At 32.9% G+C, this 21,918-nt stretch overlaps 1 protein-coding gene across 1 annotated transcript; it reads left to right on the plus strand.

The window, feature by feature from the left end:
- Nucleotides 1–155: 155 nt before the first annotated feature.
- LOC143255781 (putative inorganic phosphate cotransporter) lies at nucleotides 156–21,913 on the plus strand. Its single transcript, XM_076511981.1, has 10 exons — nucleotides 156–845; nucleotides 2,989–3,182; nucleotides 5,599–5,832; nucleotides 8,665–8,848; nucleotides 9,038–9,171; nucleotides 9,866–10,018; nucleotides 15,449–15,581; nucleotides 15,966–16,121; nucleotides 18,317–18,402; nucleotides 20,501–21,913. Exons 1-10 carry the CDS (start codon nucleotides 737–739, stop codon nucleotides 20,729–20,731), a joined length of 1,614 nt encoding a protein of 537 aa, XP_076368096.1. The 5' UTR covers nucleotides 156–736; the 3' UTR covers nucleotides 20,732–21,913.
- The last annotated feature ends 5 nt before the right edge of the window (nucleotides 21,914–21,918 follow it).

Consider the following 21,918-nt stretch of genomic DNA (forward strand, 5'->3'; position numbering starts at 1 on the left):
CAAACGCTTTAGTCAAGAAATGTATGAATCATGATGTTTGTATATGTTATAAAATTTAGTTCCATTGAACTCACGTGGCCGATCTTCAGGGTGTTCGAAAAGTCAATATGCACTTATACATTTATTAACAGACATGTTTCAATATAGAATACAGGAGGTAAATATGAATGCCAATTATAAACAAAGTTGAAGTGACCACCGTTGGCATCAATACAGGCTTGGATCCTTCTTATTTTGTTTCTAAACACCGCTATCAGTTGCTGGCTTGAAATAGACTGAATGAATGCTGTTATCACTGCTTTCAAAACTGCACAGTGACTTTACGAACACCCTATACTTTGAGCAATGGTTTTATTATATATGATGATTTACTATTGAAAAAGCAAAAATGACGTTATCCTTCTGATTTCTAATATTCCTAACAAAAGCTTTATCAACAAAACGAGTTCTGAAACGTTCATACATTTATCTGATTTATCTGTGTGATAGCTGCGGCACATTGTTCAAAAAAACAGCTGATAGACACTCGTGTAATGTCATCACCAAAGTACAAGGTATTTTTGAAAACCTTCAGTGTGCATAACTAAATGAAGATACGATTTATTCGTTTTGAAATGGGAAATGAACGAAGTGTCTTATTGGAACTTAAAGTTTAATTACAAGTGGAATATATCGTTTAAGTAGTAAATATTTTATATACCGCCAGTCGGAGTGAATAAATTTAAAACTCAATAAAATGACATTAAAAGTGAAACAAAAAGAATGCAGCAGTGCTAAAACCGAGTTGTATGATGGTGAGAAACAACCACTAATTCCTGATGGAGCCCGGAAACCTTCATGTGGAGGTGAGAAGTACCTTTAGTCCAACTATGAACATATAAAATAATTATAAAATGTTTGTTGAATTCTTAACATCCTAATATTTTTATACCGTAGGTACAGTTTATATGAAACATCTTCAATTACGGTATTATTTATCAAAGTGTTGAAAACAAATGTTCTCAATATTATTAACTACCTTATTCTCATGGCTAATAATACTTTATGAAAACCGTCTTCCAAACTTTCTGCTTTTTTCTCAAATTACTTCATCCAGCCTCGTTCGTCCTTATTCTGGTGACCATAATAAAATACTATCGTTCACAAACAAAACTTCCATAGTGATAAGAATCTAGAAAGGACAGAGAGACTAATCTGAGACCAAATGTTTTGGCAAGTTTTTCACAGACTTTCTGTTCCAGGTGGACATAAGCATCCAAGATCGTATTTAATGAAACCAGTTAGAGCGGTATCAGAATATTAGGTTTGAATATGGTAGAGAAGTATTGTTTTTACTGTAGTTTCTTCAACCAACTTTTTCTAAGAAATAGCTCATGAACGATGGCTTGTTAATCATCGTCAAATTCAAATCCTTGTTGATGGCTCAAGAGATGCACTGAGTTTAATTATAATATTTGTTTTGGATCACGAAGCTCTCTTGGTAATATTATCCTTTATCTTCTGATAAAGATATTACTGAAGATTGGCTTGGGGTATGATTTTTAAACCCATTTCTGCCCTGAACGCTATTCTTTGCGAGTATTTATACCTTCTTGGAAACCAATGAAAATTTCCTTCTTCGAAATGTTGTACCATTTTAATCTAAGTCATTTAGTAATCTCTTATACCAATAATCCAGGGGCGTCGCCATGGAAGGGTTATAGATAGAAATAATTTAACGACCATTCCATTATTCTAAAATGTCAAAATGCTTCACTAATTTTCTAATTTGTAATAAATATTTGACTTTCTTTTAAATCACTTTAATTATTTGTCTAGAAGAAAAGGCCCTCTTTATACCTGGAATGTGTCCTTCAGTACTTACTGGGTCTCTATAATCTTCTCTGGTAAGGGTTCTAAAACATTCATCCAGCCATAAATCAGTCTGTACTAGCTTTCGCTGTGAACCAAGTATAAAGGTGTTAATCATGTCGCTCTGACACTAAAACTAACGTCTTCGGCTGGATATTATTTCATTCGTTTTATATTTATAAAATAGAGCAGTTAACCTTGTGTATCTAATGTGATTAATGATTGTAGCTAATTATTTAATACATTTGTCTTACAGTCTGTCCTCTAGGTAAACCTTCTTGCTTTAATTCATGTAACTGCACGTGTGTTAAATGTCCCGCTTAGAGATTATACCCACTTGTATTTGTCTTACACCGACAAGATCAGTTACATTACTTAAGAGTAACGATAAAATACAACGGTAATGATATTTTGATCACTGGAAACCAACTTTAGTAATGACATTTTGATCACTACAAGAATTACTGGAAACCAACTTTAGTAATGACATTTTGATCACTACAAGAATTACTGGAAACCAATTTTAGTGAAAGATTTTCTGAATCTTTCACGAACATTTTTTACCAAAATTGGAACAATGAGATAATCCAACAAACGTATCTCAGAACGGCGGTATGGGTATTAACACTTTTATTGATAAGGAGAGAACAACATTTCGACCTTCCTCGGTCATCTTCAGGTTGAGAAAGAGAGGGTTTGCAAGTGACCGTCGCAGAACTAATCTTTATACTCTCTTCCCTAAGACATGTGCCAGGCAACGGTCACTTGCAAACTCTTTGTTAACCAGGGTCATTTTCAGGTTAAGAAAGAGTCGAAACGTTGTTCTCTCCTTATCAATAAAAGTGTTAATACCCATACCAGCCGTTCTGAGATACATTTTTATTTCAAGTGGCTTTCTCGTCATCAAGAATCCAACAAACGATATGAGATAAAGCAGCTTACCATTCTCTAGCTAAAATGCAGAATCAAACAAATGCAGTTGTTCTAAGATTAAATCTTCCTAAATTAAAGATTCTGAAAAACGAACTTGCGTGGTTTTTCTTCACTCTGTTATATTTTTCACATATTAAAAGTTGAGTGAAACATTTGCTCGGGCTCCTTTTAAATGGTGATTTTATCTTCCTTTTTTCTCCAAAGAACGATTTCGAGCACAACACATTTTAGTTTTCATGGGATTCCTTGGATTTTTCAACGCCTACTGTACAAGGGTGAACTTAAATGTTGCCATAGTAGCCATGGTTAACTACACGGCAATCCATCAAGACTACATAGAGACCACTGAATGTCCGAACCCTCAAGGAGTCTTCAACTCCAATTCCACGGTCACAAAGGTAGGGTTAATATATGATCGTTTATTATCATTTCCGTGCTTAATATCTTTTTTAATAGTGAGATTTCATTAAATAAAAGTGCGTGAACTGCTGATTAACCTCTTTGATATACTGACTTGTAGGTTCTTTCACAGTAGCTTTACAAAATCAAATGACATTGTGAGCTTATGAAGTAAAATCGTATACACATCAGAGTCTCATAAATAATTATCAGGATAACGATATGGCTAAAAATCAAACTGGCAAATGTGCACAAAAATTTACAAAGTAAATTATTAAGAAATAGGTTACGCTTGAACTCCATTACCAGCTTTATATCAGACATATGGCTACCAGGCCCGCCATGGCCAGGTGGGTTAAGGCGTTCGACTTGTAATCTGAGGGTCGCGGGTTCGAATCCCGATCGCACTAAACATGCTCGCCCTTTCAGCCGTGGGGGCGTTATAATGTTTCGGTCAATCCCACTATTCGTTGGTAAAAAGAGTAGCCCAAGAGTTGGCGGTGGGTGGTGATGACTAGCTGCCTTCCCTCTAGTCTTACACTGCTAAATTAGCGACGGCTAGCTCAGATAGCCCTCGAGTAGCTTTGTGCGAAATTCAAAAAAACAAACAAACATATGGCTACCAATAGTGTGCGCGAGTTCGAATCTCCGTCACACTAAACATGCTCGCACTTTCAGCCGTGGGTGTATTATAATGTAACAGTCAATCCATCTATTCGTTGGTAAAAGAGTTCCCCAAGAGGTGGAAGTGGGTGGTGATGAGTAACTGCTGTCCCTAATTTAGCAGAGTAAGGCTAAAGGGTGTATTTTTGTGCGAAATTCAAAACAAACACACAAACTAATGGTATAACTGATTTGTTGGCATTCAACATTTAAATATTTAGTATCTGAAACCTGAACCTTTTAGCTTAGTTTCTAAAATACTCACCTTGAGTTCGAATCGAAGCCCAGAAAGCAATAATAAAACTTACAATTACTATGACCGATAACAGGAATTGTTTGTGAAAAGGGAAAAATATAGTACTTTCAATTTGGTGTTGTTTTGTTTTCTTTTAGTGCTTTACTAGCAAGCACTAAGGGATTAGCCCTGTAGCTCAATTGGTAAAGCACTCTTAACTTGGAGCAGAAGAAGTAATAAAAATATAAATGTCTGCACCTAAAAATACCATGTTTAGAAAAACAGTCCTCCTTGGAATTTTTACGTATATATGAGATATATTTCTCAGAAATCAATAGAAAACATTACATTTTTCAATCAGTGCGATGTGATGTTCTATGAAATAACATGATGAATTAAGACATTGAAGAATGACATTCACAAAGCTTACATGCACTGGACGAGATTTTAATTGGAATCATCTTCTGATCAATCTGTGACTTTTATAGTTTCTTGTTCAACCAATTTGTGACTTTTATCATTTCTTGTTCAACCAATCTGTGACTTTTATAGTTTCTTGTTCAAGGTAGTTCATCCCGATCCAAACATTGTGAGCCTGTACATCAGGGCAAAGTCTGGTTCAAATGGACCCGCAAAAGATTGCACGGTTATGTTCAATATCAAGTTCATGAATCGTCAGGCAGAAAGTTCATCCCAGTGGAAACAAGACTTTCTTATATTATAGCTGAACCACCCCAAATACGAACAGTAGATTCAGAAATATAACATCCAGTAGCGACGTTTCTTCTTCCTGTAATCTCAGCAAATGCCCTAATAAATTATACACTTAGCTAAATGACTCAGAGAGGCTTTCTGTACTTTAAGCCAAGCTCATGAAGTCTGCTCCTCACCAATTGTCTCTCTTATAGCCATTCTGTTTTCCTGAAACCCATATTTAGCTCATAAGCAGTGGCGAATCACCAAGTCTTAAAGACCATGTTATGCAGGTAGAAATCAACATGTGAAGTAATTGACTTTCCACCATCTTGCCTAAGATGTCTAGTGTGCACATTTCCATTAATGATTAACACACGTCCAAATAAAATAGACTTTTCCCTATATTTGCCGGTTTTCAACACTTGAATAACTTTGAAGTTTTGTGCTTTTATCACAAACCTCCACTCTTCACCATTATAAAATGCTATCACACAATTAGAGAGATATAAAAATCTAAACTGAAGCACTTCTCAAACCAAAAACCATACACCTGAAAATCAAATGAAGGAACTATATTTTCAATGGAAGTAGCACATGTAATATTCGAAGAGCAGAATACGTGAAACTAACAATATAATAGATATTTGGAATTGCATTTACGTTTTAAAGTATATTATGTGTTTGTTTCTCTCATTTTTTTGTTATAGTGCGTTTCATCTTTGGAAAAAATATTTAAAGCAGGAAAATAGTTTCAGCTCATGATATGTTACAGTAAATAATATATATATTAATGTTCAGTATATTTTCATGTTACATTTTAGGAAGGAGAACTTATCTGGGACGAGTACGTTCAAGGGATCATTTTAGGAAGTTTCTTTTTCGGATACATTCCATTAAATCTTTTTGGAGGCGTACTTGTCAAAAAATTCGGTCCGAAAATGTCATTTGGATTTGGAATGCTTATATCATCTGTGTTAACCGTACTGTCACCACCTTCAATAAAACTTCATACTAGTGTTTACATCATTATGAGAATAATAGAGGGCGGATGTCAGGTAAGGACCATATTGTTTACTGGGAAAAAACATTTCTATGTGTGTGTTTTTATCGCAAAACCACCGATAAACCATATTATATATTAATGAGTTTTATGTTTCGGTGATTTGAAAATTTAAAACAGTTTTTTCACATTATAGTTTTAGCTCATGCTAAAGTGTTTAATTATGTACCAATAACTATATAAAATTACACAATGGGTTATCTGGGTTCTCAACGCAGCAGGGAATCAAACCCCCAACTTTATCGTGGTAATTCTGAGATTTACCGTTGACCTTCAGGGAAATATTTGAACCGATATCGAGCTTATTTACACTTTTTCAATGCTGTTACCATCATATGTATTTTTCACCAATGGGTCAGCGATAAATTTACAGACGTCATGTCATTTCCTTTCGTTTTGAAAGAAAGTGCTCTCGATTGAAACGTATAGTCTTATGTACTATATACAAAGTGTTCTTAAATAACCACTTTTAAGATGCCCAGTATTATTAAAATGATTTTAAATAGCAAGTTTAAGACGCCAAATATTATGGTATAAACACTTCCTATGATGTTGTTCCTTGTACTATGTGATTCGCGTCCTTCTGTTTTAATTCACATTCTACACCTTTAGTTCATGGGTTCGATATAAGAAATGATGTTCAGATTCCACTCTTTAATTAGAGTAGCCCGAGAGTTAGCGATGGGTGCTTTAGGAAAGTTTCATTCTCTCTAGGCTATTAGCTTAAAATTGAAGATGGCTTACGCAAATAATCCTTCTGTAGCTTTGAGCAAATATCCGAAACAAACATTCAAATAAAGCCACTGTATTCTAGCGAAACACACAAACAGGTAGGGCCTGAGAAGATGTTTTGACAGCTTGGAAAACTAGAAGTTTTAACATTTTCTAAATACTTCATTCGGAATAGTGACTAATTGGTAGTAATAAATGAATGAAAGTACGAAAAGACAGGAGTGTGAGATCTGACACATAAGAGGAAACATTTGTTGTTGTTTTCTGTTACCGTAAACATAACGTGTTGCTCTTGCTGTTCAAACCTAGAATTATCAATGGAATCTGTATGTCTCTAAACACATTTCTCTAAATTACACATCACACTACTTCGGCACGGCATGGCCAGGTGGTTAAGGCACACGATTCGCAATGAGAGAGTCGTAGGTTCGAATCCCCGTGACATCAAACATGCTCACCCTTTCAGCCATGGGACTTTATATGTGACTGCCAATATCACTATTCGTCAAAAGTTGGCTGCGAGCGGTGATGACCAGTTTCCTTCCCTCTAGCCTTACGCTGCTAAAATGAGAACAACTAGCGCAGATAGCCCTCGTGTATTTTTGTGCGAAATTCAAAAGAAACACATAAACCAAACTTCTTATAGACCCATAACTTTATTAGATACGGGATCCTTAAGATACAAGTCACGATAAATGGTAAACAAATATGCCATGGATATCGAAATTACTTCTACTAACAACTATTAAGATTTAATATGTATTTTACGTCGAAAATAGTAATTTCAACCAGTTTAATTTTTATCAGTTGTTTTTCCATACTGCTCGTTGTGACAGGTAAAGCACAAAATGACTCAAAATGACGCGATATGGAACCTGACGCGTAATGAACAGTACTTAAAAAAGTCGTTAATCTAAGGATTAATTACCCTACCCTACAATTGTAAGCGTATATTACATGTAATTATAATAAAGCTATTTTTACATAAACTTATTACTTCGTTTTACGTACAAAAATATTTAGCAAAAATGTTGCTTTATTTATTGAAAAACCCCCAGTGTCGCATTGGTATGTCTGCAGATTCACACGGCTAAAAACGAGGTTTCGATACCTGTGATAGACAGAGTACAGATACTCCAACTGTGTGACTTTGTGTTTAATTATAAAAAAAATAAAACCAAAAAAAATATTCAAAAATACGTTTAATTTGTTTGGTTGAACTATCTGGTGAAGATGATCTAACAAACATTTTTCATAGAATTTTGTCAAACTTTAATTATACAATTCTTGTTGTTGTATCAGACATTTATGGTAAGATATGATTTCGCACAACTTCGATCGATCCTCAAATTTTTAGATCCTAAAAGCGTTACTGACTGTTTTAATGATTATTTTACTGTGCAGGATGTCTCTACGTGTCCAGACAAAGCGACAGTTAAAACCATTAATATTGCAACTGCAACCGTGACTGAAATTCTTAAAGCAGTTGGTTGGGATGATGTAGTACCGTCAATAATGAAACCTACTAATGAACCAATACTTGGATTCTTAACTGCACTTGTAGATAAAATACGTAGTGCGTGAGAATTTCCAAAATAATTCAACTTACTAAGATCGTACCTATTTACAAAGGTGATAATCCAGAAAATGTGGACAATTATCAGTAGGTATCTATTTCATCCGTAGTTGAGCGTATACCTTATAATAAAATTATTATTTCGTGTGTGTGTTTGTTTTGTTTTACAAAATTAAAGGGCCCGGCATGGCCAGGTGGCTAAGGCGATCAACTCGTAATCCAAGTTAGGGACATGTTAGGGACAGCTAGCGCAGATAGCTCTTGTGTAGCTTTGCGCGAAAATAAAAAAACCAAAAACAATTACTCTAAAAAGAATTCCATTAGATAACTGATTGACTCTCAGTACCAAGTTATTTAAAATAAATATGTGTATAGGTGTTTTTGTATTTTTTTTTCTGCAGTTACTTGTATTAAGTATGGCGGTAACTTTATGAATCAATAAATATATATATAAGATTTGTTCAAATGTTTTACAGAAATAAATGTATGCATTCAGATAAGATGGTATGTTCTCCCCAGGGAATGATAAACCCAGCTATGCAGGTTTTATTGGCTAGATGGATTCCAAAATCCCAGCTTTGTTTCATATCCTCCTTCATCTTAAATGGTGCTCAGATAGGTACCGTCGTAGCGATGCCTTTGACTGGTGTATTATGTAACTCGGAATTTCTCGGTGGATGGCCGGCTGCCTTCTATGTGTTTGGTAAGCTATGATTGAGAAAATCTTCCTTTTTCTACAGACCTTTCGTAATGCACTCGCATTGTAAGCATGTCACAAATCTAACTTTAAAAGTTGAATTTTATGATATTTTTATAACATGATAATATTTCACGAGGCTTAAATTGTTCATTCAATAACACTTTAACCGTAGACTGTTTTCCCATTTATCAGGTTTCGTCAGTTGTGTATGGTGCATATTTTGGTTTTTTCTTGTCTATGATTCTCCCTTGGATCACCCGCGCATCTCTAAACAGGAACTGATGGATATTCAAGAAAAAACTGGAATTGAGGACTACAAACATATAGTATATATTTTTTTTATAATTTTAATATTTTTAGTAATTTTGTTAAAATATTTTTTAGTAATTTTGTTAAAATATTTTTTATCAATTTTGCTCGTAACATGTGTCTGGTAAGTTTAAAAGAAAACATAAAATATCTGTGCAGTTTTATTAGAAATTATTAAGTAATTGTCAGTCCTTTATTTATTTATTTTTCTAGCATTTTCGTTCATAAAAACTATAAAATTTTCCTTTTTCAGTGACAATTTTTACATAAAAACTACTTTAATTATTCGCAATTGCCTTCAGAAGATGTTTATAATGCCGTTGTTTGATAAAACTCCTAATTAAGTAGGGCAACTATAATATAATGGTTTCAGCGTGCTGGGACTTTGAATTTTAGGGTTCATGACTCGCAATCCTTAGTGTTAGGGCGTAAATGCACTCTACGACTGATGGCCAAATCCTACTATCATATTATTAACTGTCATATTAGTTAGCGGTGAGCACATTTGGCTAACTGCCTTCCCTCCAGTTTATTAGTACAAAATTAGGAACTGCTATAGAGAGATAGGCATTTATATAGCATTGCGCGAAAATCGTGTAAAATAAACAAATTAATTAAGTAGTCTTCATAGCACGAGCGTGAATTAATAGAAAATATTTTAGTTGTTTTTTTTATACTAATATAACGCTTTGATGTATCTATTACACTCAGGAAAATAAACCAATCCCATGGCGGAAGATTCTCACTTCTGTTCCTGTCTGGGCGTTTGTGCTAGCATTCTTCGGAACTGACTGGGGGTTTTATACATTGTTAGCTGATCTACCAACATACTTAAAGAATATTTTGCATTTTGACCTGGAACAAGTGAGTGTTCATATTTCTATATGGTTTTCTTACTAAGTGCCTTCTACGGTAGCAGTAGAAACTAGATGGATCCTATTTACTTGGTAGTCCATTTTGTTTAAACCTTTTGTATTAATATTTATTACATCTGCCAGATTATTTTACGAATTAATTTATTTTATCTGCCATTAAATATATGTTCGTGATAATTGTAAAGCGCAAATGTGAACAATTATAACAACCAAAAATCTGCTTAATCTGAAGGATGTCCAAATTTTATTTATTTATCTTTTGTTTTGTTTTGGTACCTGCTAAATATGCTCTCCAATCAATAGAGGTTGAATACATTATATCAAAATATTTTAGAAATTCACCAGGGTGGTAATGAAATTATAGGCCTATTAATTTTACATCAGTTGTGAGAAAAGGTTTAAGAAGTGGAATAAAAAAAGCTTTGCAATGTCGTTTAACAAAGTTTAGAATTTTATTCACTAGTCAACATGATTTCATTAAAATAAAAGTTTAACTTTACAAATCTTTGAACATTCTTTGGAAAGGTTACTGCTTGTGTAGATAAGGGTAAGAGTGTATACTTGGTGTATGTGAATTTTCAGAAAGCCTTTGATAAGGTGCCTCATAAAAGACTTGTAAACAAAAGTACGTCTGTGAGTGTGGGGAATAAGTTAATTAATTGGATAGAAGAGTGGCTGAACAGATGAAAGCAGGAGGTTCTTACAAATAGAGTTCGGCCAAACTGAATTAATGTCACAAGTGGGACACCTCAGGTCTTGGTCTTGGGACGTTTACTGTTTTTGATTTACATCAAGAAAAAAGATGGAAGAATTCTCAATAAATTACTTAAATTTGCAGAAAAAATTAAGAATTTGAATTTTGTGAGATGTAAAGAAAAAGCTACTGCTTTACAAAATAATTCGAATCATTTGCATAAATGGCAGATCGGTTTTAATTATAATAAATGCAAGATAATACATATGGGTCATCAGTAATCTTGCTGCAATGGTTGAACTCTCTTTTAAACCACTCAAGCATTGTGTTGCTAGTCATAAGGCAAATAGAATTTTGGTTGTATCTACAGAAGTATTGTCTAAAGAGGTCATAATTTCATTTTATAAGTCACTGGTTAGGCCACATTTGGAGCATTGTGTTTGGTTATGGGCTTTCTACCTTAGAAAGGGCATTGAGTTGTTGGAAAGGGCTCAAATGAGGATTATTAGAATAGTGCCTGGGATGGAAGGTTTATCATATGAGATTTTAAAATAGTTTCTTTTGAAAAAAAGAAGAGTTAGATTGAAGTGTTCAAGATTGCAAAGGAGATTGATAGTGCTAATGCATACTTAACAATGAGAATAGTAGGGCTAAGTGACACAAATACAAAAATTTTAGCAAGGTAGAAGTCATCTTCAGCAACATGGTTATTCTCTAGAATGAGTTGCCTTTGAATGTTGTGGAGGCAGTAAATTTAAATGAGTTTAAGAGAAAGCTTGATAACTACATTTATGATACGGGCTGGCCTTAAGATTTTCTTTTATTTATGATAGTTTAGTTTAGAGGATGGGACAGCCGAGATGGACCAAGAAATATCTTGTTGTTCCTAATTATAATATTACGTTATAAACATCATGTTATGTTTTGTTACAGTCTATGTCGTCTCTTCCTATGGCGATGAGTGTCACCATTTCATCTCTTCTTCTCAATAGCTTAAAAATAAACCGTTTATATTTAAATAGCAGAGATCACCAGTTTATTCCACGTAGCGCATAAGGTGTTGTTCCGGTTGAGAATTTCAACATTATTGTAATGGAAATCAGTTGTTTTAAATTTGGTAATATGCACGATATCTTATTGAGAACCAACAGGTCTATATTTGACAAAATATGACTAATATTGTAGTTTGAACTTGTAGGTCTAAATCTGATAAACTATGCATAATATTATAATATGAACTTGAATGTCTAGATTTGATAAACTAGACATGATATTATAACGTGAGCTTATTGATCTAGATTTGATAAATATTACGTAATATTATAAAGTGAACTTCTAGGTTCAGGTTTGATAAACTAAAGATGATATTTTAAAATGAACGAATGAAGTATAAATCTGATAATCATTCAGGTATCTTAATGAGAACCAATAGGTTTAAATGTGACCGAGTATACATAGTATTGTAATGTGAATCAATAGGTATAAGACTGATAATCATGCAAGATATCTTATTTGTAACCAACAAGCCTATATATCAAAAAATATACATGATATCATAATGATAACTGGTAAGTCTAAAGCTCATAAATTATATTATTGACGTTATAATTATACTTGTCATTAAAATGTGAACCAATAAAGCTTAAATCTGATGACCAAAAATGATACATGATGAGATACGATGAGTCTACATTTTATAAACTATATATGATACGAAAACGAATATGTCTGAATCTGTTTTGTATTTATGATATATTAGAATTAAGGAGCATAACTTTACAAAAAATTATCTTCCTGTGCTTATGATAATTTATTTGTAATTTATATTAGTTATCTGAAGTTAGATTTAAATTTATTTTTGACACTTGTTGTCATCAGACAAATAATAGTTAAAACTAGAAATATTATCACAAACAGCGCCAACTGGCGACTGTTAGCAATAACTAATCCTTTCTTTTCCCTTCTTATTCGCGCTCTCCTTTCGTCATCATGCTTACACATTTTGTCCTTCGTATCTTGAATGGGTTTCTTTTAAACATAAAAAAAAATGGCCATTGATGAAGAGATGAAATGTTGATTGTTTGAAGACTTTTCTGTAGGTTTGGTTGCATACATAGATATTGACATATACACTATGTTCATCATGGTAAGATATATTCATAACCATATAAAATAACAATATTTATTGTATCAAATTTCATGTTATATTGTTATTTACGTACCTCAAAATTTTAAAACCCATTTAGCTATGATAGAATTATATTAGATGAAACAGTCTAAACTGAAAGGGGTTAAACAGGGCTTATATATCGACAAGTTTTTATAAGTAGTTGTTAAAAAGAAAAATTAATTTTAGATTAAACTGTTTATATTTCAAATGTGGTAATAAAAAATTAAGAAAAAAGAAAAGACCACAAACTGCGATCTCTCTCAGATAAATTTAAAACTCTAAGGTTCTAGTTAAAACTATTTTTTGTCACTGTATAAGTTCCAATCTAATGGATTTGAAGAACGAATTATCGGTAAAAAGACGTGTGTTGTAAGCTTATAAGCAATTATCAGGTAATTTGCAACAGACTCAAACTTATCACTTTATTTGAGACAACTTCCAGATTGGTTATTTGAAACAACTCGAACAATAGGTGCTTCACTTAGGACTGGCAAAGAACATTCACCCGTATAATCATTGGGAGAGAATTTATTTCAATAAAAACAATGATCTTTATAGAAACTATTAAGAAAGGAAAGAGCCATAGAATTACAACTTTAAAAAGCAACAATAGTCAAAAACAAAGGAATATATTTATAGTATGAGATTTAAAAGTAAGAAAATAACAAAAAAAAGAAAACATGGAACTTAGAACAGTGGGACTCAACGATGTAAGGTTAACATATTGATGAGTCTAAAGATTGTTGTAGTTGTTGCTCAACACAAAACTGTCTAAGAATTTCACACCGCGGGTGTTTAAACTCGGTTTTTTGCATAATAAACACTCAGGTTTACCTTGAGCTGCCTGGTGATCGAGTATCAGATAAAGTGCTATCAAAGAAATCAACCCAATTGGATACGATTGTTATTGTAAATTGTAAAATCGAAACTTTCAGAGAGTAGCATTTCTGCTTGTTTGTATAAAATAGTAACATATTCTATACAGAAAAACTATAATTCAGAATTTTGTACTTGAGCGTATTTTCAATTGAAAACAGTTATGAAAGTTCTATGAGATAAAAGAAAAAGCCCTATCATAATCAGAATGGAGTTAGTTGTATTAAGTCAGCTCAAAATTTCTTCAGTGAAATTAAAAGGGAAACAAGAAATAAGCTTTGTCATGATTGGTAACAGACATGTCATAAGTTACCAGCCATGACAACGATTGATATTCAGTCGCCACAGCCATATTCAAGAGTCCAGACTGGAAAATTCAAGTTTTTTTTGTTTGTTTTAGAATAAAAACGCATTGCGTTATCTGCCGTATCCACAGCTAGAAATCGAACACTGTATTTTAGCGCTTTGAGTCCGTAATCTTACAGCTGTCACACCGAGGAACATCCAAGTTGTATTTAAACACAGAGAAGGTGTATTACTACTTTAAAAAAGCAAAAATCGAAATCTGTCGACATAATTAAAGTAATAATTAGAAAAACTTTGGTTATTATAAATATTTCTCTGTGTTGAGTGGTCTTGGTTTTCGGTAATAGGTGACCTAATTTCAATAACTATTGTTTTATCTTCGTCAGTATTTTAATGGTTGTTTTAGTCTAGCTGAATTTCTAACATGATTTTCCTAATACAGTGTTGTTGTTTTTTCGTTATTACCTTCAAACTTCCAAGATATTTTCTACTGTTGACTTTTCTGTATGAAATGTTTGGATTTTTCTTATGACTCACATTAAAAATATTAGACTGGATATTTTTGAATTTGATAATATTTTTATTGGATGGATATGAGAAAGACATGAATGGAGATTATTTTAGATGAACACCAGGTAAAAATTTATGTTATAAAATTGTTCTCTGAAATATTATTTTCATAATCGTACCAGTCAATCATTTCTATATGTTTTTAGAGCTGCAAGTTATGTAGAGTTTTACTTGTTTTTGTAGTTATTGTTAAATTTCAAGTCAGTAGGTATGTACAGCATGATAGCTTTCATTTCTCGCAATTAACATTTATAAAAGCTAAAACTGCTATCTACTATAAAGGTATCATTAACGTGATGTTTTTTCTTTCATAGTTTAAGTATGACAAATATTAAAATTTGGAAAATCAAGAATTTTCTTGGGAATAATTTCATTGGTTATATGTGTAAAAAAAACAGATTAATGAAAGTATTACACACATAAATCAGAGCTGTCCGTTCTGCCTGTCTGTTATCTTTACATTACAAGTTGTTATGAGAATTTGGTAAAGAAACTTTGGTGGGTATCTCAAAGATCAAGTTTCAATAAATAACCAACTGGACAAAGGGTTCAATTTTGGCAGACATTTCATTTTAGTGCCCGTTTCAACTCGCTCAAACGGACTATTTAAAATGTATTTTGTGAGTACAAAAACTGCTTTTTTAAATAAAAGAAGGTTATGTTGATGTATTATGTTATTAATTTTGGAAGTAAACTTCTTTTGAGTTTACTAATATCTAACGAATGTTACTTGCTATAAAAATGTAACTTCATCAAACACAAAGTGTGTTTTTATTCTAATTATTAACCTTTGATTTTAACAGAATGGTTTGTTATCTGCTCTGCCTCACCTCCTTGTGATTGTGGTTAGCTGCTTAGCAGGTGTTTTGAGTGACTTTATTTATCAGAAAAAGTGGTTTACGATTAGCATGTTAAGAAAGATAACCAACTCTGTAGGTACGTAAAAGGCACATGAAAGCATTTTCATCATACCTTTCAAACATCATGAATAAGTTAAGGGTTTTGTAAAATAAAAGTATATTTCTTACTTTTTTGAGCAGAAATGTTTTCCCAATACACATTATAAAGACTTAAGTACAATATAAAATAAGATAGAAAGTTATGGAACTATCTAAACATTGAAAGATTGAATTATGCAAGTAACATAAACTCTGGACAGTATTTAAAGATATTTGGTTAAAATGTTGACAACAAATAATAGTTAAAGTTTCGAGGTCTGATTAACTATTTTATGACTTTATACAATTTAAAATCTCTCCATTAAACTTATTTACTGTTTTACTATTCATATTTTGCATTCAAATCTTTTTTCATCTCTAGGTTTCTACATTCCTGCTTTGTGCTTGATTATAGTAACCCAGGCTAATTGTAACTACATTTTAACCATTATAATGTTTACTTTGAGCCTCGGTTTCAATGGTTTCACATATTCTGGATTTCTAATTGTGGGTCTTGACATGGCACCAAATTATGCCGGTAAGTTTTTTTAAATGCTGAGAAACATTTACATAGTCCCAACTGTTTTATTGTCATTCTTGTAATGTAGACAAAAGATTACATTTACAAACACAATACTGAAATTCAGTCTTGAAACCCATCATTGGATTAAGAACTCTTTTTATTTTTTGATTAATGAATATGCCTAAAACCCATAGACGTAAGAAGCGAGGGACTAGGAAGGCGGAAGTCTCTCCTCCTTAGCTTGCATTATATACAGCCATTCGGGTACATTTTCATTTTTCATTTGGGATAAATTAAAAACAAAAATATGGTGATTCGGAAAATTCCTATCTTCACTTTGGAAAAACTAATAGCAGAAGTTTCCTACTTGTAACCTCATTCAAGTAAAAACTGTATTCCCTCTCAAAACTCCTTCCTATCCCTATGCCGAAGCTTCTTTCATATTCGGACTATGTGAGTGTGAGTTGCTACATTGTAGTTTTGGAAGAACAATTGTCCATCATAGTTAAAAATAAATAAATGTGTGGACTGCATGCCATTCCGACAACGTTCAGATAAACATAGGCTTTGTTCGTCTTCCTAAAACAAACAAAAGCCCTAAAACGTGTAAGAAAAAGGTTCTCTCACTATTACATCACCTCTCACATTTTTCGGACTGGATAACAAACATAAAGGTGGACAAATGTCTCATGTTCTGTTCTTCACATTAGTATATGTATAGAAAGAGGTGAAGCGTTACATTCCAGACTGCATAATACTTTCCTATTAATTCATAGTTTCCAATTTAAAATAAATATATTGGCGATTTCCAGCTGTCATATAACAGTTTTACGTATATATAAATATATATATATATATCGTTCTATGCAATATAGATATATTACACAGAACAATTAGAGACACTCAAATCTTCATCACTGATGCAGAAATATATCTATTGTTTGTCGTACTTTAAAAGTTCATCCAATCATACTTTTCTCAGTCAGTCATGGCCAAGCGTGTTAAGGCGTGCGACTCGTAATATGAGGGTCGCGGGTTCGCATCCCGGTCGCGCCAAACATGCTCGCCCTTTCAGCCGTGGGGGCGTTATAATGTTTCAGTCCATCCCACTATTCGTTGGTAAAAGAGTAGCCTAAGAGTTGGCGGTGGGTGGTGATGACTAGCTGCCTTCCCTCTAGTCTTACACTGCTAAATTAGGGACGGCTATCACAGATAGCTCTCGAGTAGCTTTGTGCGAAATTCCAAAACAAACAAACAAACTCAGTCAGTCACAAGAAACTGGTGGTCACATGTTTCATCTATGGTAGATTTTTTTTCAGTTGTCGCTGTTGATAAACTATCATGTATGTATTTGAACAGTTCATCAAGATGATAGTCTGTAAGAACAATTCTCACAGTCAGCAGCTTTGTGTTATCATTTCGTCTGAAAGCCAGACAGAACTTTGTTCTTTCCCATTGTCATATATGCTTATTCTGACATGATTGAATGCCCATATTTATAGGACTCAAGTAATTACTTAACATGTCTCATGATTGATATGTTTTTAAAACACAAATAAACGGATGTAACCGAATTGGGGAAGTGCAAGTAAAGTAGCCACGTACATTTTAAATTTTGCAGCTGTTCCACTGGGTAATATCAATAGTGACGTAATTTGAAACAAACATGAATTTGCTCATGGAGAAAAAGATACTTTGTAACAAAATAGGATAAGCTATCTCTAAAATATTGTAGTCCCATAGACTGTTCTCACAATTCTCACTGCTAGGAAACAGTTACTAATTATCGGTTTCAAAACAGAATGTTTGTTTGTTTTGAATTTCGTTCAAAGCTACACGAGGGCTATCTGCACTAGTTGTCCCTAATTTATCAGTGTAAGACTAGAGAGAAGGCAATTAATCATCACCACCCACCGCCAACTCTTGGAGTATTATTTTACCAACGAATAGTGTGACTGAACGACAAAATACGAGTCGAGCGTGCTGTCCATGCCGGGCTTCAAAATAGAAAGAACAACCAATAGGAATTTTCTTTGAAAAACTTCAATGTACTAAAGAAAAATTAAAACATGGTTTATAAAGTGAATTTGCCATCTTGCATTATAACACGTTCAGTATTGGCCATTCCCTAGAAAATCATATTTTTTGTTTTATTCGTAGATCTACCTGTATCTATCTATCTCTTTCATTTCTTTATTTCTCTTTTTCAGGGGTTCTTATGGGCATTGGGAACGCAGTAGGAAATCTGAATGGATTCATTGTTCCTTACGTTGTTGGTATTCTTATTCAGGGACAGGTAAGGCAAGCTTAGTTCACAGAGTACTAAAGTAAAACAGTAAAGCTATTTTTAAATTGATTACGTAAATAATTATACACTTAAAACGTAATGAAAAACTTACAAGTCTTATAAATATTACAACGGCATACAATAATGTAAATATTCCAAAGCATTAGACTTTTTCTACCTTGTTCTGAGCTGTTAGATTATTTTACTTGCTTATCCTTGAATTTGTTTATATGAACTAATATATACACACAAACTAAGCAGTGTTCATTTGTTCCAGATTTTCACAACTTTAATTAACATGATTTTGTGTTGTTCCAATCAATTCAACTATAGATCATGTACAGCATTTTGGTTCGTCTTCAGGTTAATGCTAACTGTTATTAATTTTGTCTGCAGTTATATTTGTATAATTCCAACGTGCATTAATCTGATTCCAATATTAATACATATCTCATTAGCATTGAAAATGTAAAAGTTCTGTGTAACATTATATCACAGTTGCATTACATAAATAATGTTCCTAAACGAACAGAACGAGAAGTTTTTACTAATACAATATAACAAAATGAATATTAGTCCTAACTAAAAGCTATCAGATCAATAAGTTTTAACTACGTTTTTATTGCTGATTTGTTTAACAAAATGTTTTAGCGTTTGTGACAAATGACGTATCGTGAAGTAATTGTTTACCCATTGTAATAACTGTAATATAATAATTTCCCGTTATTTATATCACATATTATTACATGGTTCTTTTATTTCCTTCAATATTAAGTACACCTAATATTATTCATGCATCATAATTAATTTAGGTCAGTATATGGTGTGGTAAGGAAGCTTGACTCGCGGATTGCGAGTTCGAATTTCCTTCACCGAACACGCTTTGCTCTTTTAGCCAGAGGGGTATTATATTTGACAGTCAATCGCACTGTTCGTTGGTAAGACGAGTAGTTCAAGAATCAGCGGTTTGTGTTGTTGATTAGCTGTCTTCCGTCTAGTCTATCTTCACTAAATTAAGGATGACAAGAACAGGTAGCAAGGCTCCCCTGCTGAGACAACGGTAAGACGTTATAACGCTAAAATCTTACGTTCGATTCCCCGTGATGGACACAGCTCCTTGTGGTTTCGTTCTCATGAACAAACTCAGTTATCCCTCGAGTAGTTCTGTACGAACTTCAAAAACAGCACACCATGGTGAGTTAAAAATAACTCAAAATCTTCATTAATATCAAATAGATAGACTTTCTCTCTATTGTGGTTCCTTTCTCCTACTGTGAATGAATTACTCTTGTCTTGTTTATTTTGTATGCTGTTAAGTAGTTTCTTTTTAAGCCCTTTACTTGTTAAGATTCGTGTATCTTATTAATGGTTATCATGGTTTTCTTTATTCTTGTATATAGACCTCTATTTATATATTGATTAGGCTATAAAAATATACTAGTTGTTTCAAATAACACTTCTTTGTCCACATAGTTCGGTTGAGAAAACTAGTGTATAAAGTGTTTTAAAACTCAGTGTGTGAATGAAACAATACGCACACAGTGCTACTCAGTGTGTGTGATTATATAGAAACAATCCACACACAGTGTTTATCAGTGTGTGATTACATAAAAACAATGCACACACAGTACTCGAATTGATGGAAACGAGTTTCCTGTTCCTTTTGTTTAAAAAAAAAAGGATAAAATCGCCCCTCACCAGGTTAACAGAAATACAACGATATATCATTCATCCTGACTGTGTAATGTCTGACTGTGAAAGTATGCTTCTGTGAGATTTGAAGAGAACTATGAATTGTGTGGAGTGTTGGTGCTGACCCGCTCACACTACGAAGCACATATAGGTATAAAGGCTATTGTACAAAATTTCATTCAACGTAACCGTTGTCTTCCTCATAGAAACAGTAGGCTGCACATTGAGCTTCATAACTGTGTGCTTATTGGGTTCTAGACACTCATATAATATCGAAGGTGACATTTGAACCACCCTGAACTGTTTAGTAACATCTTCATTCACTTCCTACTTAATCACAGTGTTCTTTAGATTTCTGTTGAATGCCCGAAAAATAACTCAATACGAGTGTTCCTGTTAATTTAATTTTCTATAGCAAACACTGCAACAGTGGAAGAAAGTTTTTTACGTAGGAGCAACAGTTTATATCGTGTTTGGAACAACATTTGTTATTTTTGGTTCAGCTGAGTTACAGCCTTGGAATGATATACAGGACTCCAACAGCAAAGATTCACTTGTAGCATCTTCTTCTATACCAGCAGCTTCAGTAGAAACAGTTCGTTGTAAGTCAGAAACTGTATCGAAAGAAACTTGTGGTTTTAAGTAGATGTTGAGTTACAACGTCTCGTTAAGCTAATTATATAATGATGTTTAAATCTAATTTCTGTATTAATGGATTTTATATAGTGGAGCTGTAAGAGTTAATTAATGGATATTTTTTATAGAAGAGACGTGCAATGTGTGGTACTCAGTAATAATGTGTTATTGGTAGCACATCGTTATTATTTAAATTGTAAGTTAAAGAAAACTTTCTTACTAAAAGACACATATGATGTGTGGTTTTCAGTAATAATGTGTAATTGTTTACACATCCTCATTATTTTACTTGTAAGTTAAAGGATACTTCCTTACTGAAAGAGACATGATGTATAATTGATAACACATCGCTATTATTGTAATGGTTAGACGTCTGTATGGTTAAATGTAATGGTTAAATGTCTGTATATAGTGCAGAATTAATTCGAGTTCTCAATATTAGAAACACGCGCTTCGGAAAGAGTTGAGTATCATTCCTATGGCGCTATTTGTTGTCAATAAGCACGATGCTTATATTTTATATTTATAATACAACATTAATTAACATGAAACAAATGTTAAAAAAATAATATTACTGTTTCATCTTTAGCAGAACACATCAGTGAAACTAAACCTAAAATTCAATGGGAAAAAAACTGTTATTTCAGTTCAACCTGGAAATTTAATTAATATGAATATAAGTGAATTTCTTAAGATAATTAAATACAAAAATATTAATATAAATGTTTAAAGAAGGTTGATGGATCTGATGAAAATGTTGTCGGTAGATGGAATGAAATCCTTTAATATTCAAATTGGTCTCCTGATAATTGTATAAATAAGTGTTATATTTTGCAAAATATTACACTTTTGAGGATATCACATTAATATACGTTGAAACATGTAATATGTATGAGACTGTTTCCCAGTTTCATCGGGTTTTTACTTATTTTAATCTTGTATAGTAACTTATTGGCATTTCATTGTACCTTTGAGACTGAAAACTGTCTTTAAGAGATTCTATTAAAAAGATACAATGGATTCAAGATATTACCTACATCAAAATTTGTTCTATAAGCCTTTTTATTGTACTACTCGCTAAAAAGGTATATCTACTGTGTACAATATTTTTTCAAAGTGGTAAAAAGAAAAAGAAAAATTCGAGTTTGTCTAATAATTCACGATAGTTAATAAACTCTGTGTGTATCCTATATTTCA

This window comes from Tachypleus tridentatus, chromosome 7, assembly GCF_004210375.1.
Source record: "Tachypleus tridentatus isolate NWPU-2018 chromosome 7, ASM421037v1, whole genome shotgun sequence".
NCBI classification, from domain to species: domain Eukaryota; kingdom Metazoa; phylum Arthropoda; class Merostomata; order Xiphosura; family Limulidae; genus Tachypleus; species Tachypleus tridentatus.